General features: G+C 44.7%; 1 protein-coding gene and 1 long non-coding RNA gene across 2 annotated transcripts in view; both read left to right on the top strand.

Annotated features, from left to right (window-relative positions):
• Window positions 1-20,840, top strand: part of LOC308308325 — an 839,845-nt gene that overhangs the window by 730,783 nt on the left and 88,222 nt on the right. The gene's annotated exons all lie outside the window — the stretch shown is intronic.
• The window catches only part of hdac4 (histone deacetylase 4), a gene marked incomplete at its 3' end in the record, with an annotated part of 312,733 nt that overhangs the window by 248,930 nt on the left and 42,963 nt on the right, over window positions 1-20,840 (top strand). The window contains exon 23 of the mRNA XM_080753473.1: window positions 1,178-1,275. Within this exon, the coding sequence (XP_080609599.1) occupies window positions 1,178-1,275 (98 nt within the window). The remainder of the gene's footprint in view (window positions 1-1,177; window positions 1,276-20,840) is intronic.

The raw sequence follows: 20,840 nt of genomic DNA, 5'->3' as shown, positions 1-20,840 counted from the left end.
GCCAAAAATGGTAAAACGTATATAAACTTGTTTGGCAGCCAACAGCTGGGTACACAAAAACGTGTTTGGCAGGGAAGTTGTTAAACTACAACACAGGAGTAGGAGGAGTCTACTGTAGGTCCACATACTGTAGGCGTGGAAAGGGTATTAACACTTCTGCTGCCTTTGACAGTCCTCACCGTCATTTAAAGAGTTAATATCATGGTGCCGTTGACGACGCTCACCGTCACTGTTACTGTAAATACATTAAAAGTATTATTACTTACTACACGTCGCTCCGGTCCCGTCCGCATCGGTAAAGTTGAGCGATAATCCATCTGCGCAAAAGCAACCCCGCCCGGCCCTTCAAAATAATAGCGGCAGCCTACGGAGGAAATGGCGCGGCACCAAGGCACCAAGCATCCCTTCAAAGTAAGAGGCAGAAGTGTTAAAGTGTGAGTGTGTGTTTGTCCAAATGAATGTCCAAATTCATTCTACCTTGAAGATCAGTTCTTGTCGGCAAGTGACAATGTCCCGTGATGGAGTATTTATTTAGGCATTAAGGTCTTTGCACACTGCTGCGAGTAAATTTCAGAGCGCATGAATAAAAAAATCGAACCTCTGTTCGAAGTGGAGCTGTGTGTGTGTGTGTGTGTGTGTGTGTGTGTGTGTGTGTGTGTGTGTGTGTGTGTGTGTGTGTGTGTGTGTGTGTGTGTGTGTGTGCAACAGCGCCCCTCCCTTAACATGTGTGGTCAGAAAAGGTTACTGCAGGCTACAGACAGACAGACAGACAGACACGGAGACAGACAGACCCACACACACGGCCACGTATAGGGAGCTTGTGTTCCACACAGCTCCAAAAATCTACCTCACGTTATGTCAATCACGTTTGCACACTGCCGCCGGTTTCGTATTTATTTTCGGACCAGGGTTGATTTTATCCGATTTTCGCAGTGTCGCCACGGACTGCCTTGCTCTCTCTCTCTTTCCTCTCTCTCTCCCTGGCCTCTGGATTTCGGATTTCCAAAACGCAATGAAAACATGCAGTGCAGTGTGCAACCACCTTTACTCCATGTACATGCGTCACTGATCAAAGCACGCGTGTGTGTGTGTGTGTGTGTGTATGGATGTGTGTGTATTTCTGCCTCTGTGTGTGTACGTGTGTTTGTGTGTGTGTGTATGTTTTTGTGTGCTCTAGGTGGGCAATGGAGCCGGCATGGGCTTCAACGTGAACATGGCGTTCACCGGAGGACTGGACCCTCCCATGGGCGATGTGGAGTACTTGGCGGCCTTCAGGTCAGGCTTTTTAAAAAATTACAAATTCCTATCGAATATCTTAATTACAATGAAATTAAGTTGACGTGTGATGCTCGGCGGAACTTGCCTGCGGCTCGTTCCTGACCGCATCACTGTCGTGCAAATAACAGTTATCCCACACCCTCTCGTGTAATATTGCTTAATTATCTGAGGTTCTGTGGGTTGAGCATAGGGATGGGAGGGACGATATGAAAATGTCATGTCACGATTATTGTGACCAAAGAAATTGCGATTTACGATAATATCGTGATAATCAAAATATCCCCGACATCCATTATCCTGGGGCGGAACATTTGCCCAAAAATAGCAGATCTACAAGCTCACAACGTGTCGCAACGTGAGCTTGTAGATCGGCTATTTTTTGGCAAAGAGATTTGCTAGAGAGTGAAAAAAAAAGACTGTATCAAGTATGTATATTATATGTATGTTTTACCAATAGAGGGTTTAAGTGGTACCGGATATGAAGCTTGGCAAATAAAAGCTGAATTGAACCCAGTGCATGATGGAGGACATATCAAGATGAATTAAATCTCCACGATGCGATTATCGTGAGTGTTTTTTCATCGCGATAAACGATAATATCGCTTATCGTCCCATCCCTAGTTGAACACGCCAAGCTTTGGCCTTGGAATCAGACCCGTGTACTCTGCTGCTGCACTCTGGAACAGCATGGCACTAAATCCCTAAAGACCCAGTGAAATGGCTATTTTGGGCATTTTATTTTGAAGTTTCAGTCTGAAAGGCAAGCCTGTGTGTTTCTGAACCAATCAGAAGGGACCAGCCCTTCAGGCAATGGAACATAAAATCTTGTGATGCCTAATGTTGGGGGCGGCATAGCTCAGGGGTAGAGAAACCGTTATTAGAGCACGAAGGGTTCCCGAAGGGTTCCCAGTTCGAATCCGGGCTCCCCCTGAGTTAATGTCGAAGAGTCCTTGGGCAAGACTCTGAACCCCTAATTGCTCCCGGTGAGTAGGTTGGTGCCTTGCATGGTTTCCTCCGCCACCGGTGTATGAATGTGTGCGTGAATGGGTGAATGTAATGCACAATCGCTGTAAAGCGCTTTGGATAAAAGCGCTATATAAATGCACCATTTACCATTTTTTTGTTTGTAGCCCTCATTAGCAAGGTAGAGAGACACGACCAGGCTGCCTCTTGTGCAGAATGTTTGTTACTAAGTTGCTTATTATTCTAACCTATAATGTTTACAGATACATATTTTATTGTGCTCATTAAGTTTACAATGAGTAACACATAGTTTGGACGTCATCTTGAATGAGATTCAAAACGGAGTAGCTCTGTAATTAAAAACAGCTGTGTTTGGAGGAATGTCAGCAATGGGAATCAAACAGGTGAATGTAATCAAAGGTTCGTTTATATTCAAAAGGTCTGTCTATGTCATCACGCAGCACGTTTCTGTTCACAGGAAATCATTAAGAATGGGCTATTTAGGGACTTTTGATATAAAAATACACAAAGATTGTTTATTTTCAATTTTTTGGGCATCTAGTTTTAGGAATGCCCATATGATTACCACGGAGAAGCTCTAAAAGTGTAAAGAAAAATATTTTTAATTTCAATGGGTCTTTAACACAAGGACTCGTGCCACACAAGACCCAGTGCTGTGATGATCCAATACATATTCAGGTCTAGGATCAATGAAGAATCCCATTCCAAAAATGGCCTTTGTGTGAATATGTTCAATTATCTGAACAGCACTGCGATAATAACCGACAAGGCGTCTGACTGTATGTCACAGTGCAGAAGGGCTTCTAAGTGCTAAGTCAACACTAGCTGAGATTTTAGGATGCGCAGAGTGAATGCCACCTGATGTGGGTAGATCCAAAGAATAGTAGCATTCTGTGTATTTCCTTTTTTGTCACAGAGCCATTCTGTGTGGAGGAGAAAAAAACGAGCGTATGTAATATATGATGTGTTGTAAAACATGACCTGGCTGTGACCGTTTAGTAGGCAGACTGTTCCTATCTAATGCCAGGCCTGAGTTCTATTAGGTCCGCTGTCTGGGGCTATTTATAACCTCAAACAGACAGACGCGCACGTGCAAGACACACACACACACACACACACACACACACACACACACACACACACATAGCGTATGCAAGCATGCTAAAACAGGCATGTGCTCACCCGGAGATGTACACGTCACACACACACACACACACACACACACACACACACACACACACACACACACACACACACACACACACACACACACACGCTCAGACACACATGGCAGTGCTGTTCATACAGTCATGCCCCTACGCCGCCATATGGTTACGGAGCAGGTCTGGATTGGTTCCAGCCTTCTTTGAAGATGAGCCCGTGTGTCTGTATGTCCATCTGGCCCCCTCCTCGCAGACACATCAAACCGACAGGCCAATGTCGACTGGCCCGCCATCGGCACGCAACCCTGCCCCCCCCCCCCCCCCAGGCGGAAGCACACCTTGGCCCGTTAACCCGTTACGAACGGGAACGCATGTGTGTCACGTAAACGTTGTTTTTTTTTTAATACTTTGGCTATTCAAAAATAGCAGATATATACACTCTTGTAGAGCTTGTAGATCTGCTATTTTTGAAAAACCTTTTAACATTTGTGCACTTCTTTGAATGTATATTATTTTAAAGCGAACATTTTTAACTCAAATCTTTGCTTCTTGGGGGGGTCCCTGGAACAACATATTTTGAGATGGGGGGGTCCGTGATCAAATGCATATAATTCTAGGGGTCCTTGACATGAAAAGGTTTGAGAACCACTGACATACTGTAGAAACATGTTTTTCAAAAACCTTCAGAAGGATTTTGAAGACTGGCACACATTTTCACGATTTAAAACAAATAGCAGATCTACAATCTAGAGCTTGTATATCTGCTATTTCTTTTTATAGTTAAAGCATAAAATAATGGTTAAAGTAGTTCTAAAGTCTTAACAGGATTCTAAAGTCTAACGCGTCTAGCGCATACCCGGTCTTAAAGGGTTAATGAAGCCCAGGCGTCTGCGTGCTCTTCGTCCTCTCCCTGCCCCACCACCGTGTCATCCTCATGCCCTGCTCTGATGTCCCACGTGCACCTCTGACGCTCACATAAACTATGTCACACTTAGGGTGGGATTTATGAGCCAACGGCTGCAGCCATGTGCGACACACAGGGTGGTGCATCGTCACTGTCGGGCAGAAACCTCGTATCTCCCAAGTTTCAAATTATGTTTTTTTTCACAAAGTAAAGCCCTGCTTCATCGCACAAAGGTAGTGAAAACAGCAGATCTACAAGCACACAACGCCTCGCACCGCGAGGCGTTGTGTGCTTGTAGATCGGTTGTTTTCACTATAGTTTCGATCATTTTTAAAATGATAAATGCAAAATGAACGGTTTTGGACATACAAGGTTTTCACCCGACAACGACGATATACTCTGTGTACGCTGGGATCTCAGGGACCATGTGACTCTGTGTGTACATCTATACTATAATTTTGCGAATGTCTGAGTGAGTGTCTGTCTGTCTGTCTGAGTGAGTGTCTGTCTGTCTGTCTGTCTGAAACAGCTTTTCTCCTCAGTGGCTGGAGCAATTGATCTGAAATCGCATCACCATCAGCATATGAACACACCTGACATAACTGTGAAGCCCGTTTGTCACTTTCACAAATCGTATGCTGTATATTCGCATTTTTAGGGTGTACTGTATCTATATCTATTTAGCCTACAGTACCTTTTGTGACCACACATGTTAAGGGAGGGGCGCTGTTGTTCAGGCCATGCACAATCAGGGGCGCTGTTGTTCAGGCCATGCACAATCACACACAAACCCACACACACACACACGGGGGGGGGGGGGGGGGGGGGGAGTGTGTGTGTGTGTGCAGGGGGGGGGGGGGGGTTCTGGCCCTGTTACAGATGTTGTCCAAAAATCATGCAGATCGGTACACAGTATCTCTGTAGCCGTTAAATGGAACGGGTATTTCTTACATTGATGCTCCTACATATTAGCATGCAAGCACCAGTTAAAGTTACTTTCCATCCCTCATATACTGTGTGCACAGTGCACATCCCATAACCCACACACTGCACATCATTTCGGAGCTCATATCTTTGAACGGGTAAGGGCTGTATATCAAACATATAATTTTCCGAATGTCTGTCTGTCTGTCTGTCTGTCTGTCTGTCTGTCTGTCTGTCTGTCTGTAACAGCGTTTCTCCTCAGTGGCTGGAGCAATTGATCTGAAATCACATCACCATTAGCATATGAACACACCTGACATAACTGTGAAGCCCGTTTGTCACTTTCACAAATCGTATGCTGTATATTAGCATTTTATGGTGTATCTACTATCTATTCTGCATCTAGCATGAGGCTTATCTATTCTGCATCTAGCATGAGGCAACATGTTTAACCAGCTTAGTGTGTGTGTGTGTGTGTGTGTGTGTGTGTGTGTGTGTGTGTGTGTGTGTGTGTGTGTGTGTGTGTGTGTGTGTGTGTGTGTGTGTGTGTGTGTGTGTGTGCGCGCGCGCGCGCAGGTGGGGGGGGGGGGGGGGGGGGGTGGGTTGTCTGGCCCTGTTACAGATGTTGTCCAAAAATCATGCAGATCGGTACACAGTATCTCTGTAGCCATTAAACGAAACGGGTATTTCTTACATTGATGCTCCTACATTTTATCATGTAAGCACCAGTTAAAGTTACTTTCCATCCCTCATATAGCCTACTGTGTGCACAGTGCACACCCCATAACCCACACACTGCACATCATTTCAGAGCTCATATCTTTGAACGGGTAAGGGCTAGTACATATAAACAAGGAGATCTGTCTGTCTGTACGTCTGTGCTGTACCTCAGTGGCAGGAGCAATTGACCATTACCATATGCACATTGTTGTTGTACGCTGTTTATTAGTGTTTTTATGTAAACACGGCAGATTCTATGACATGGTTACAGCCGTCGCCATGGTTACAGCCGCCCAAGCTATGGGACAGTCATCCACACACTTGTGTACTGCGTGTTTACTTCTGCGGAGTTTACTGCTGCTGGCCACAGAGACTAACTCTATGGACTACACTCGAGGCGCTACCTTCACCTAAAGGGTGTCTGTGTGAGAGTGAGAGTGAGAGTGGGCAATGATCATTACCATGTGCAGAGTCTGCAGACACTGACGATTGATATTTTTCACTTCTCCCACGTTCAAGCTGTTTATTCATTTTTTTTTTACAACAAGGGTTCATATTTTAGATTGTAATTAGAGAAAAGAAAAGAGGATCATTTACGTCGTTCTATCGTTTTAGCGGGTTTAGCGATTTTGATTTCAGTCATGCGTACAAGTGGCTAAATATGTCTTTTTAGACACAATAAGCTGGTGATTTCTATTACTATTTACAGTAACACTGCTAGCCCCCAAGTCACATCTGCCCATGAAAGATTGTGATGCATCTTGGGAATGGGCTTATTGTGTCTAAAAAGACCTATTATTTAACCACTTATACGCATGCCCCCATTCACTGAAATCAAAATCGTTAACATCTCTAAAACGACACAATGCCTCGCGTTGCGAGGCATTGTAGATCTGCTATTTTCACAATATTTATCTGTGGAACCGAGTCACATTAAATGTAATACCTACAATTCCACCAAGTGCTTGTCAGGGTGGGGGTCCCCAGTTCAAATATGTTTATTTTGGGGGTCACGGCCTAAAAAAGTTTGAGAACCCCTGGTCTACATTTAAGTATATGTAGATATCATTTTGGGGGTCCTTAACATGAAAAGGTTTGAGAACCACTGACATAGTAGTCTCTCAAGAACAGACAAACTGAGCTCCAGTTGAAGTGAAAAGGACCTTTTCTTTGACGATGGCTGGCCAGATTGCTGACACAGAAACATAGGTTTTTCAAAAAATCTTAGAAGGATTCAAAAGACACTTATAGAATCGGGTCAAAATTCAAATTTTCACGATTTAAAAAAAATAGCAGATCTACAAGCTCGCAGCGCGGCACTCGGTGCCGCGCTGTGAGCTTGTATATCTGCTATTTTTTCAATAGTTAAAGCATAAAATAATGAAACACAAATTGTGTACCCGTTCTGAATGGGTTTAATTGCCCACAGCAACCCTGTGCCCCACGGAATTGTCCTCGAGCAGAAATGCTGACCCCATGCCTGCCTACTCATTATAAGTCGTGGTGGATTAGAGTTTTCAGCTAAATACCTTGAATGTTGATGTAAATCAACGTGGTTTTATTGGGAAATCCTTGACAGCTCAACGAGGATGTTGGGAAAACTACGACTATATCACTGACCCTCCCAACCGAGAGAGAGAGAGGCAGCCAGCGTTCTGAGCAGGAGTTATCTTGAAAGGCATCCAAATTAGGCTGTAAAATAGTTTGCGTTTTCATTTTCTCTTCTTTTAAGTACAGTAGGTATCATGCTGCATTTTGATACATTACGAGCAGAGCAGATAAAATCTTGTATGTCCAAAACCGTTCATTTTAAAAATGATTGAAACTAGTGAAAACAGCAGTTCTACAAGCACACAACGCCTCGCACCGCGAGGCGTTGTGTGCTTGTAGATTGGCTGTTTTCACTACTTTTGCGCGACAGCCTTGTATGACGAAGCAGGGCTTTACTTAGCGAAAGAACGTACAAATTTGAAACTTGGAGATACGAGGTTTCCGCCCGACAACGACGATATGCTGACAGTCACTCCTTAGTTGGGAAATGCATTTACTGTAGGGTGTCGTCTCATAGTATTGCCTTTTCAAAAGACTGGCACAACATTCTAAAAGCTCAGACTTTTGTAAATGCTTCCAGAACTCCTATTGTAATTGAAATACTGCCTGCTTTTTAAGTCAGAGGAACTCTTCCTGCATTGTACCAAGACCTTGTGTGTATTTGTCTGCAGGAGTTTGCACTTGAAAGGCGAGGGCTAATGTGGTGGTAGCTAATAACCTACTGTAGCTTGCCTTTCACTTAGCCTTCCACACTGAAGCCACATAATGATGATTGAAGTCTTGCTCCTGCAGTGGCTTCCAATAAACCAAAGCCATTCCCAATCTACAACCCCTCGCATTCAGTTAATTTAACTATAGGTACTAATTGTCAACATATTCTTGAGAACGAGATGGATTAATGAAGAAACTTTCGTCAAAAGTTGCTATTGGGCATATTTAAGGATTTATTTGCTACAAGGAACTTCTGTTAAAAGCTTTTTGATTGCAGATGACAACTGATTAAAAAAAAGCCTTTTGCTGCTCACTAATACTGCCTCATTCACTCGACAAAACTACAAACAAGTGATCCATGTTGGCATGATACTGTTTGAAGCGCAAGCTCCTTGATCTAAGCCCTAAAATTCATGAAACATTGGTAAAAAAGAAAAAAGAAGTGGGCACGGTAGCGCAGTGGTTAGTGCTGTCGCCTCACAGCTAGAAGGTCCTGGGTTCGATTATACCGCCGGGGGACGCTGTGGGCACTGGGGGTGTGTTCTCTCCTCCGCGTCATCAGCGCCCACACTCAAGGTGGGGTTGGCGAAAGGGCCTTTCTGTGTGGAGTTTGCATGCTCTCCTTGTGTCTCCTAGGGTAGGTACCCTCACAAAAACATGCTGTAATCCTGGTCTCTATAATGTCTCCCCCTGGCCACCGGCGGGGCGCCTGAAAGAGGGTAAAGGAACTGGTTGGAATAACGTGTTCCTTCCACGCGCTACGTCCAAACCGGGGAAATCCCCACTGTCAGGTGAAAAGAAGCAACTTGGACTCCTCATGCATAGAAGGAAGCATGAGGTCAGTCCGTTGTCTCCCCAGGCGCGGCAGAGGGAGAGCAGAGCCCAGGATTACATAGGCAATTGGCAGTGGGTGAAAATGGGTTACAAAATCGTGGGATGAAAATTATAAAAAAAGAAAGAAAGAATATCGTGTGCATATGCCGGTTCACCCAGATGTTTGCATCCTCACCTACATGGCCTAATACGAGTGCAGGTGCACGTCTTAGCTTACATGACACATGTGGAGCTATGTTATTTTAGACATGTACACTCTCAGTCATGTCATCGTCCTGTGCATTGTGGGGGCGAGGAAATGGGACGGAGGGAAGGAGATGAAACAAGCCCGGGAGTTCCTCAAGTGTCACCTCGGACCGTGGCGTCATCCCTCCCCCCTATGGGGTCTGATGAGTAATAGGCCCCGCGGGACCGACCCGGCCTCGTCTCGCAGCTCATAGATCTGCCATGCACACACACACACACACACACACACACACACACACACACACACACACACACAGTCACACACACACCAGGGAGTGCAGAGAATGTTAGAGAGGCAGGGGCTGAAATTATTTAAAAGGGCCTTTTGGTGAAAACATCGAAAATAGCAGACCTCCAAGCTTTGGAGGTCGGCTATTTTCGGTGCTTGATGCCACACTGAACTAAGCGTAATCAAGTCAATACTGGAGATGTGGCGTGAAGGCATGGATTTCTACACAGACAAGGGCAATTCTTTTAACATAATATGCTGCATACCTGAAGGTAGCGTTCAAGAGAAGTAGTCCATGGGCCATACGAGATGTCGGTATCGGAAAGGTGGTGATAACTCATCACTTTTCATCACTAAACCACAGTCTTGTGGGGCTGTTTAAGTTAATGGGACACCAACTCTAGCAGCTGATAACACCAATTTAGCTGTGTCTCAGAAAGGGTTATCATACCAAATTATAATCTACAGATATAGAGCTTTTCAAAAATGCATGATAACCTTTGCCCCCTTTCCGATACCGACATCTCGTATGGCCCATGGACTAAAGTGCCCTTTCCAAACTCTCCTAAACTTGAACGCAGCATCTCATGTTGAAAGAATTACCCTCTCTGTGTAGAAATCCCTGCTGTACGCCACATTGCCTTTTTTATACTTAGTTAAAGGAGCTATAGTCAACTTTTTCTTGAAAAACGGATGCTAAAATAAAAATAATTTTCATAAATGACCACAAAAAGCGTAAACTAATGATAAAATAATCATTTTGGCCGTTGTCAGGCTGACTTTGTTTACATCCCTCTTCTATTCTTTTATATGAGGGATGTAAACAAAGTCAGCCTCCACGGAGGTCGGCTATTTTTGATATTTTTCACTAAAAGGCCCTTTTAAGAAATTCCAGTCCCTGCCTTTCTAATATTCTCTGCGTGTCCCTGGTCCCTGGAACAGGGAAATCAGGCGATGCACTGATACACAATCTCCCCCCCCCCCCCCCCCCCCCCCTTCTTCTTCTTTCTCCAACCACACTGTTTATCCGTCTGTTGTGGTCCCCCCCTCCTCCCCCTCCTCCTCCTCGCCCTCTCTCTCTCTTTGGGAGGGGATGCGTGCCTCGCGGCCCGGCACCTTCCCATTCCTGCACTGGCCTGTGCCACGTTGCATTTGCAGGGGATCAAGCCTGAGCCTCGAAAAAAAAAAAGCGGGGAGAAAAAAGATAAGAAAATTGGCCCTAATGAAAACCAGAAGCACAAGTCTCTCTCGCTCTCTCTCTCTCTCTCTCTCTCTCTCTATCTCTCTCTCTCTCTCTCTCTCTCTCTCTCTCTCTCTCGTTCGCTCTCTGTCTCTCTCTCTCACCTCCCTCCCCCCTTTCCTTTCACTCCCTCTTTCGCCATGAACTTGGAAAGAAGAGAGAGGAGGAGAATTAAACTTAATTCAAACCAGCTCTCCGCAGTGCCAGATGACAGGGCTTTGAAGTGTAAGTGTGTGTGTGTGTGTTTATGCGTGTGTCTTGTTTGAGTGCATGCGAGTATGTTTGCGTGCAAGCGTGCGTGTGCGTGTGTGTGTGTGTGTGTGTGTGTGTGTGTGTGTGTGTGTGTGTGTGTGTGTGTGTGCTCGTCTGTTTTAGTCTCCCTCTCCGCTGCTCCTACTTTTTTTGTGAATGCAGGGGAAAGCCTTTCGAGCTAGCGGCCACGGTTAACCTCTTGTTGCCCGGTTTGACGTGCAGCGCACCTTCCAAACAACGGGGTCCACATTTTCTCCCAAACAGGCCTTGGCACGCCCCTCCAGAGGTTGGACGAGGTCAGGGGCGTCACAAGGGGGATAAAAGTGGGACTGAGTTACGAGGGCCCAAGGTGGAGGGGCCTGGAATTATTTTATACTTTAGCTATTGAAAAAAAAGCAGATATACAAGCTCACAGCGCGGCACTGAGTGCCGCGCTGCGAGCTTGTAGATCTGCTTGTAGATCTGCAGATTTTTGGGGGTCCTTCACATGAAAAAGTGTGAGCACCACTGACATAGAAAGCTTGTATATCTGCTGTTTTTCAGTAGTTAAAGCACGCAGGGCCCAGAATTTGGTGCGACACCCCTGGTTGGACCAGGTTGACACGGGTGTAGTTGTCCTGATTTAAAATGCATCAAACACGGAACTGAACGTTCCTATGATTGGCCGCTAGTTGCGCTGTTCTGGCACCAGAAGCAACATGTTCTCCATTCCATTCCACTATTCCCCCGAATTAGATTTTCTTACCTTAACTCTTTCTCAGCCCCCTTAAATCTGGCTCTAAGTCTCTACTGCCGGATTTTTCACTCATTTTGGGGGACGATTACGCATCGTCTGTAGAGTGTATTGCACACCACACCCATATGACTGGAAAGGCCTGCTCGCGCTCTTTCCGATACATCAAACTAGAAAATCTGTATCTTGTTCTATAGTCTAGTAAATGGCAACTTTATAAAGATTGTTTTGCTATCAAAACAGCCTTTTTGCATAGACATTTTGAGATAAACGACTTTTTAGTATAATAAATAGAATATCTATTCATTCTACTGTGAATATACCAACTTCCATATACGTATGGAAAGATCAATTCGCCCTCTTTACAAATCCGCCAAGTAGTAAGTTGCTATCATTTTCTATTGTTTAGAAATAGGGCTGTTTGTAGGCGATGTAATCACCAAAACAGCTTTCTGAATACATGTTTTCGAAAGGATGCTATCAAACATAACTCTTTTCAGCCTTCTATTTTTGGCTTCAATGATGCATCAGGCAGTATGTTTTCAAACAAATGGGTAAACAAATACGTGTTTTACAGACTTTTCAAGTATAAAGGCACATTTCAGCTCAATCCCTCAAGTTATGTGGACAATAGACCTATAAGGGCTCTGGTCCATACTGATAGCAGTGGATGCAGGCACGCCTGTCATCCACACGGCGGCGCTGTCTATCTCAGAATGCAGTCTGATGCATGTCTTGAGTTTACATCAATAAACACACGCAACGTGCATGTGTTTACGTTGTGTCACTGTCTCTCTCTCTCTCTCTCTCTCTCTCTCTCTCTCTCTCTCTCTCTCTCTCTCTCTCTCTCTCCCCCCCCCCCCCCCCCCCCTCTGCAACGTGCAACATGCATGTGCACGCGAACATGGGCATGCGCACGCACACGTGCACTCTTACTGTTTTCTTTTTTGTTTTTCTTTACATATCTACTGCATAGTACTGTGTTCTATTTGTCTGTCATTCAATGTTATATGAGATATATGGTTTACTATGGAAATAAGCCTAGTATTTTCATGGATCTCCTTTTAGTAGACCTTGTACCAGTGAATGAAACTGTACCTTTTCCTATGCAAACTTCTAATAAAGTCTTCAATCAATCAATCAATCAATCAATCAATCAATCAATCAATCAATCAATCAATCTCTCTCTCCCCAACTTTCTCTCTTGTATCACGGCTGTGAGAGAGAGAGAGAGAGAGAGAGAGAGAAATTAGAGCAAGAGAGAGAGAGCAGTGTAACAGAGCGAGTGGGTCGAGAGACATAGAGAGTCTGCTACACACTCTCTCTCCCTTTTTTTTCCGCGAGAGGTAGAGAGACATATAGACACGGTGAGAGATTGCCGTCCATCCAGCAAGTCCTCAGTAGTATAGTAAAGCACTAAACTAAACCCCCCCCACCATACACATGGCTGCTGCTACGTGAATGCCGTCCATCCAGCAATCCCAGGCCTGGGGAGGACGGTCATGTACCAAATCACCATGGTAACACAAGGTAACACAAGCTGATTGGCCACACAATGGTAACCATGGTGATTTTAGTCATTCCAGGGCCCAGGACGGCTGAATCCAAGCGTCAGTGATACATATGCTCCTAATCTTGTAAAGACATTCCAGCGTCAACCTTAGCTTTTTCTGAACTGACGCCGCTGAGCTAAACGCCCTGCTCGATCGGCGGTGGTCCGCGGACCACGGCCGATCGAGCAGGGCGTTTAGCTCAGCGAAAAAAAAAGGTATGGCAAAAAAAAGGTATGGCAAAAAAAAAAAAAAAAAAGCTGTCTTTCACGCGCGCGAGGCCCGGCGTGCAAGACACCAGTCATGTTGCCATACCTTTCCAACAGGCACGATTACAGTACATTTTATTATATTCCCCCTGTAGCCAAGGTATGTGAGCTGCCATAGCTTGCCATACCCAATTGACGCCTCTCTTTTAGCTTGGCTTGTGAGACCTGGCTCACACTACCAACAACAACACTGGATCTTACTTTTACTACTGTCTGTTACTACTACAAACTATGGATGGACTATACAAAAGGTAAATATAATTATGATGTGTTTTTCTGTGATCTGAGACAGTTTGTTGTGTTTGGGCTGGTGATATTTGAGACTTTACTGTGATGATCACCTCAAACAATGTCAGCTGTTGGGGAAAAAAAAGAGAGAGAGAGAGAGAGAGAGAGTGGTCGAGAGACATAGAGACGGGGAGTGAAAGATTGCTTACTGAGAGAGAGAGAGGGAAATTAGAGCAAGAGAGAGAGAGAGGTGTAGCAGAGCAAGTGGTCGAGAGACATAGAGACACGGGGAGTGAAAGACCGCTTACTAAGAAAGAGAGAGAGGGAAATTAGAGCAAGAGAGAGAGAGAGGTGTGGCAGAGCGAGTGGTCGAGAGACATAGAGAGTCTGCTACACTCTCTCTCTCGTCCTGGGCCCTGGAATGACTAAAATCACCATGGTTACCATTGTGTGGCCAATCAGCTTGTGTTACCTTGTGTTACCATGGTGATTTGGGTCCTCCCCAGGCCTGGGATTGCTGGATGTACGGCATTCACGGCAAGGATCAGCCATGTGTTTGGGGGGGGGGGGTTTAGTTTAGTGCTTTAGTATACTACTGAGGACTATACTTCTACAGCCGTTACAAAAAGTTTTACTGGATCGTCATGGTTCTTACTTTTACTACTGTCTGTTACTACTACAAACTATGGATGGACTATACAAAAGGTAAATATAATTATGATGTGTTTTTCTGTGATCTGAGACAGTTTGTTGCTGTTGGGGAAGGCTTTGAAGTTGAAAAAAAAAAATACTAGCTCTTTCTCTTTTTTCCTCTCCTCAAACACACACACACACACACACACACACACACACACACACACACACACACACACACACACACACACACACACACACACAGTGTCTCTCAGTGTCTCTCTCTCTCTCTCTCTCTCTCTTTTTATCAATCAGCCATCTCAATTGCTCTCACTCGGCTAGAATGCCAAGACGGTTCCCACAGCTCTTGTGTCTGGTGATTGTTGTGGTAATGTGATGTGATTTTCTCTGATCTGAGACAGCTGGTTTGTGTTTGGGCTGGTGATTTGAGGCTTTCCTTTGATGTGGTTCACTCCAAACAATGTCAGAAGTTGGGGAAGGCTTTGAAGTTTCAAAAAAAAAAAAAAAAAAAAAGTGCGTAAAAGTGCGTGTCGGCTGGGAGGCTCTTGCGCAAAATTGCGTAATAGTGCGTTCAGGCTGAGAAAGAGTTAATAAACATTGCCATGAATACTTTATGGTTCCTGTCGCTAGTTTAAAGCCTCGTTTCAATCACCATGACATGCGTTTTGTGATGTTATAATTGATGTTAAAGCAGGGTATGCTGTAGGAGGGGCTTGTGATCAAAGGCTTGTGATGATTCTTCTTTGTGTGCTTTATTTTCGGCATGCTCAAGACAATGTCCCATGTATCCCTGCGGTGGCACGTGACCGTTGGCAGCCAATAGCATTCCTTTGGTAGCATTAAAACAACTAGAAGCTCGGCCGCCCTTCGGGCGGCCGAGCGTCTAGTCGGCGACCTGGCCAACTCGGGAACAATGTAAATAGGGAATGAATGCCCCGCCCTTTAATGCAAACCCCATTATACCTGTTGTCATAGGATCCGTTTTGACCATCTGTTTGCGTGTGTCCATTTATGCCCATATATGGAGAGATATGTCTGTCTACGTCCATTTTCTGCCCATATATGGAGATCTCTCTAGGACCTGGTTTGACCATCTGTTTGCCTGTGCCCATTTATGCCCATATATGGAGTTTGCGACCTGGCCAACTCGGGAACGATGTAAATAGGGAATGAATGCCCCACCCTTTAATGCAAACCCCATTATATGGAGATCTCTGTATCTGTCTGTGTCCCTTTTATGCCCATATACTCTATCTGTGTCCATCTTTTATGCCCATATGCCCATATATGGAGATCTCTGTATCTGCCCATATGCCCATATATGGAGATCTCAGTCTGTGTCCCTTTTATGGCCATATATCTGCGTCCATTTTATGCCCATATGCCCATATATGGAGATCTCTGTATCTGCCCATATGCCCATTCTCTGTATCAGTCTGTGTCCCTTTTATGCCCATATACGGAGATATCTGTCATGGAGATCTCAGTCTGTGTCCCTTTTATGCCCATATATCTGTCTGTGTCCCTTTTATGCCCATATACGGAGATATATCTGTCTGTGTCCCTTTTATGCCCATATACGGAGATATCTGTAGGGTCGAGGCAAGGCCCCTGTATTGCCCATATATGGAGATCTCTGTATCTGCCCATATGCCCATATATGGAGATCTCAGTATGTCGGGTCGAGGCTAGGCCCCTGTATCTGCCTGCAGTGATGTCACAATGACTCAGCGCTTGCGCCCGGCACTGCAGTGATGTCACAATGAGTCAGCGCTTGTGCCGATTTTGCGCCGATTTCCGCATAAGGAGATTCCGAACGTTTCGCGCCGGTTAGGGAAAACCGCACGTCGGGTCGGGTCGAGGCCCGGCACTGCACTCCGTGCCGCGGCGGGGAACGCGCGTGCCGAATCTGAAGCCGGTGGGACGAACGGTTCTCGAGATACGCGGATTACAAACACACACGCAGAGACTTCTCGCATTTATAGATAGATGATGGCGGCACCCATACAGCGGCCAAAAAAAGCTTCATTTGCGCAGCATAGAAACCAATGGCTTTCCACCGTCCATATTTTATTTACAGTCTATGATTTGACAGTGTGCATGAATCTCCCCGCCCGGTGGTCAGAGCTACTTCCAGGCTCTTACTTATTAGTCCCAGTCCAAACCAGGGGGGAAATCTAGGAATTAGCCCTGCAACGGTAATTAGCTTTGGTAAACTCCAGCGGAAAAGGACAGCGGCGTGGTAAGATGGCAGGCCTGATGATTAGAGAGCCTGTTCCCGTGAGCACGCCGTCGCTATCACAGGTGCGGTCCTCAGAGGCGTCACACCAGATTCTGGGCCCCGGGTACGAGGATTCACTGCGGGCCCCCCATGAATGTTCTTCATAGGGGGAGGAGGGGGTTTAACCCATTTAGACTGGGAACTCATTATTACGCTTTAGTTTCTGCTTTAACTATTGAAAAATAGCAGATATTCAAGCTCACAGCGCCGCACTGCGAGCTTGTAGGTCTGCTATTTTTTTTTTAAATCTTGAAAAGTCTTTGAATATTTCAAATCCTTCTAAGGTTTTTTGAAAAACCTATGTTTCTATGTCAGTGTTGCTCATGTCAAGGACCCCCAAAATGATATGTATTTGGTCACGGACCCCCCATCTCAAAAGATTTAGTTCCAGGGACCCCCCCAGAAGCAAAATTTAAGTTGCCAATGTTCGCTTAAAAAATACATATATTCAAAGATTTGCACACATTTTCCCGAATTTTCAAAAATAGCAGACCTACAAGCTCGCAGCGCGACACTCGGTGCAGCGCTGTGAGCTTGTATATCTGCTATTTTTCAATAGCTAAAGTATAAAATAATTGAGGCCCCTCCACCTTGGGCCCTTAGTAACTCAGTCCCACTACTTTTCCCTCCCTTGTGACGCCCCTGACGGTCCTCACAGCAGCCAACGTGCACATGTCTGCTGGGAGCTTCGGCGGTGTCGCTTGACACGGAACATGCCAAATGTACACAGCTAAATCCTTGGTGTGGATTTAAAGGAGCTATAGTCAACATTTTCTTGAAAAACGGATGCTAAAATAAAAATAATGTTTCGAAAATATTTTATAAAAAAATAAGCTTCATATATGTGTTTCTATTCAAAAATGACCACAAAAAGCGTAAAATAATGATAAAATAATCATTTTGGCCATTGTCAGACCGACACTTTGTTTACATTCTAGTCTATAGACTAAGATGTAAACAAAGTGTCGGCCCTACAATGACAAAGTTGACTATAGCTCCTTTAACTCTGAGCATTGGTTACGTTTGCACATGCTCAGAGCATACGAATGGATGAATGAAGACTCCGGACTTTTCAGTGGTTCTCAAATGTTTTCACGTCAAGGAAACCCAAACTGACACTTATTATCCTGCGGACCCCATTTTGAAAAGATATGCCAGGGACCCCCATAAGAGAAGATTTTTATGACTCTTAGCAATGATTCTCACACCAAGGACCCCCAGTTTGTATTGTAAAATTAATGTCGTTAATTTAACTGAGAGTGTACAAAAATAACTATTATTTAGCTGGGGACCCCCTGGAACTCCCTCAAGGACCCCTGGGGGTCTCTGGACCCCACTTTGAGAACCAATGCTGTTCTATGTTCCCAATTACAGTACCCCTTACAAAGATGTTACATTGCGATATTACTTTGAGATTTATGGGGACACCCATGGCCTAGTGGTTAAGTCATGTACCACATAGGCTTTATGCATGACAGCGTGTCCTGGGTTTGAATCCAGAATAGGGATGGGACAATACGCAATATTATCGTTTATCGTGATAAAAAACACTCATGATAATCGTATTGTGGAGATTTAATTTAACGTGATATCGTCCTCCGTCATGCACCGGGATCAATTCACCTTTTACTTGCCGAGCTGCATATCCGGTACCACTTAAACCCTCTATAATTGGTAAAAGGTATTCATAATATACGTCTTTTCTTCACTCTCTATCAAATGTCTTTGCCAAAAAATAGCCGCGTTGTAACGTATCGTGAGCTTGTAGATCGGCAATTTTTTGGCAAATGTTCCGCCCCAGGATAATGGATTTCGATTATCGCGCTAATATCGTAAATCGCGATTTCTTTTGTCACAATAAATCGTGATATGACATTTTCATATCGTCCCATCCCTAATCCAGAACCCGGCAGCGGATTTGCTGCTAAATCACTCCCCGACTCTCTCCCCTGTTTCTTGTCTTCTCCACTGGCCTTATCGAAACGAAGGTGAAAAGACCCAAAATGACAAATCATCTATATTTAGATCTATTTGAGATAACTGGCTTGTCACAAGGCATTTTAACAAGGATATCATGACGTAAATCCTAAGAAACGGATGTACATTTCTAACAGTTTGGAATATTCAATGTCCAGTCACATTCTTCAGCCTATGGTCTACCACTCAGGGGTGTCGCACCAAATTCTGGGCCCTGGGTACTTTAACTATTGAAAAATAGCAGATATACAAGCTCACAGGTGCCGCGCTGCGAGCTTGTAGATCTGCTATTTTTGAAAAATCGTGAAAATGTGTGCAAATCTTTGAATATTTCAAAAGGGTTTTTGAAAAATGTTTCTACAGTATGTCAGTGTTGCTCAAGCTTTTTCACGTGAAGGACCCTCAAAATAATATTATTTGGCCACGGACCCCCATCTCAAAATATTTAGTTCCAGGGACCCCCCAGAAGCAAAATTTGAGTTACAAATGTTCGCTTAAAAAATACATATATTCAAAGATTTGCACACCTTCTCACAACTTTTCAAATATAGCAGGTGCCTTCTAGGAGCTTCTATATCTGCTATTTTTCAATAGCTAAAGTATAACATAATCAAGGTCCCTCCACCTTGGGCCCTAGTAACTCAGTCCCACTTTACCTTGTGACGCCCCTGCTACCGATCCAAAAACACGGATAGAGTGACATCATATAATGATCCCCTCCCCTTTTACCGTTCACCCAACACTGTGGGTGTGGCTAACTTCAGCTGGGTCCATGATAACCAGGCATACTTAATGAACTGGTGGGTGTGGCCACATAAGAACCTAATTTGAACTCTTTCTGTACATTCTTTTGGAAACAAAATCTTCCTCCTAGTATAATCATAATACCTGATAATCATGGCACCCCATCTTTAACTCTTATCTTCACCACTATGCCAACACCTGCTTTATCAACCTGTGTGTCGTCTGTGTGGTTGCGTGCAAGGATGTACATAAAAAAATAAAAAATAAATCACGGCGGATGAAATATCTGTGTCCCGTCCACTTATCTATGAGAAATGGCATAAGCCGAAGAGCCCTGCCAAGACGATAGGAGCTGTAATTAGTGGGAACGGAGTAAAAGAGAAATGTGTGTCTGTGGGGAGAGAACTGAGATGGGTCTGCCGCGGCCCGCTGCCAGCGGAGCAGCATTTTCACCGGGTTTTCGCAGGCTTTCTGGCTTTACCGGACATAAAGCACAGAGATTGTTTCTGGCTGTTGCCTTCTTAGCAGCGAGAATGTGGGTAGGTGGGCAGTGGCGTCAGTTCTGAAAAAGCTTAGATATGGCAACATGACTGGTGTCTTGCACGCCTTAGCAACAGGCATGATATATTTATTTTAAGAAGAAGTACATATAATATATGTATGGGAGGGGCTTACAGTACATGTACAGTATGTAGCAACATATTTGTTTTTGTAGGCTAATTTCTGAATTAGGCCTAACTATACCTAATTGACGCCCCTGTGGGTGTGTGTGTGTGTGCATGTGCGTGCATATCGTCGTTGTCGGGGTGGGAAACCTTGTATGTCCAAAACCGTTCCTTTATCATTTTTTATCCCACGATTTTGTAACCCATTTTTTTCACCCAGTGCCAATTGCCTATGTAATCCTGGGCTCTGCTCTCCCTCTGCCGCGCCTGGGGAGACAACGGACTGACCTCGTGCTTCCTTCTATGCATGAGGAGTCCAAGGTGCTTCTTTTCACCTGACAGTGGGGGTTTCCCCGGTTTGGATGTAGCGCGTGGAAGGAACATGTTATTCCAACCAGTTCCTTTCCCCTCCATCAGGCGCCCCAAAACCGTTCCTTGTAGATCGGCTATTTTCATTAGTTTTGTGCGACAGTCTTGTATGATGAAGCAGGACTTTACTTTACGAAAAAACAGAGATACCTGGACATACGAGGTTTCTGCGTGACAGTGACGATATACTCATCTATGTGTGAGGTACTGTACTCGTCTCTATCTGTGTGGTATGTACAGTACGCACACATACCAGTGTGTGTGCCAACGATGCGTTCAGGATCATGGAAAGCCAGGAAAGCAGTAATCTCATTAGAAAAAGAGCTGCGTGTCC

The sequence above is a fragment of the Nannobrachium achirus genome, assembly GCF_963921795.1.
Source record: "Nannobrachium achirus genome assembly, chromosome: 22".
NCBI lineage: Eukaryota > Metazoa > Chordata > Actinopteri > Myctophiformes > Myctophidae > Nannobrachium > Nannobrachium achirus.
This window is presented reverse-complemented; position numbering and strand designations above follow the sequence as displayed.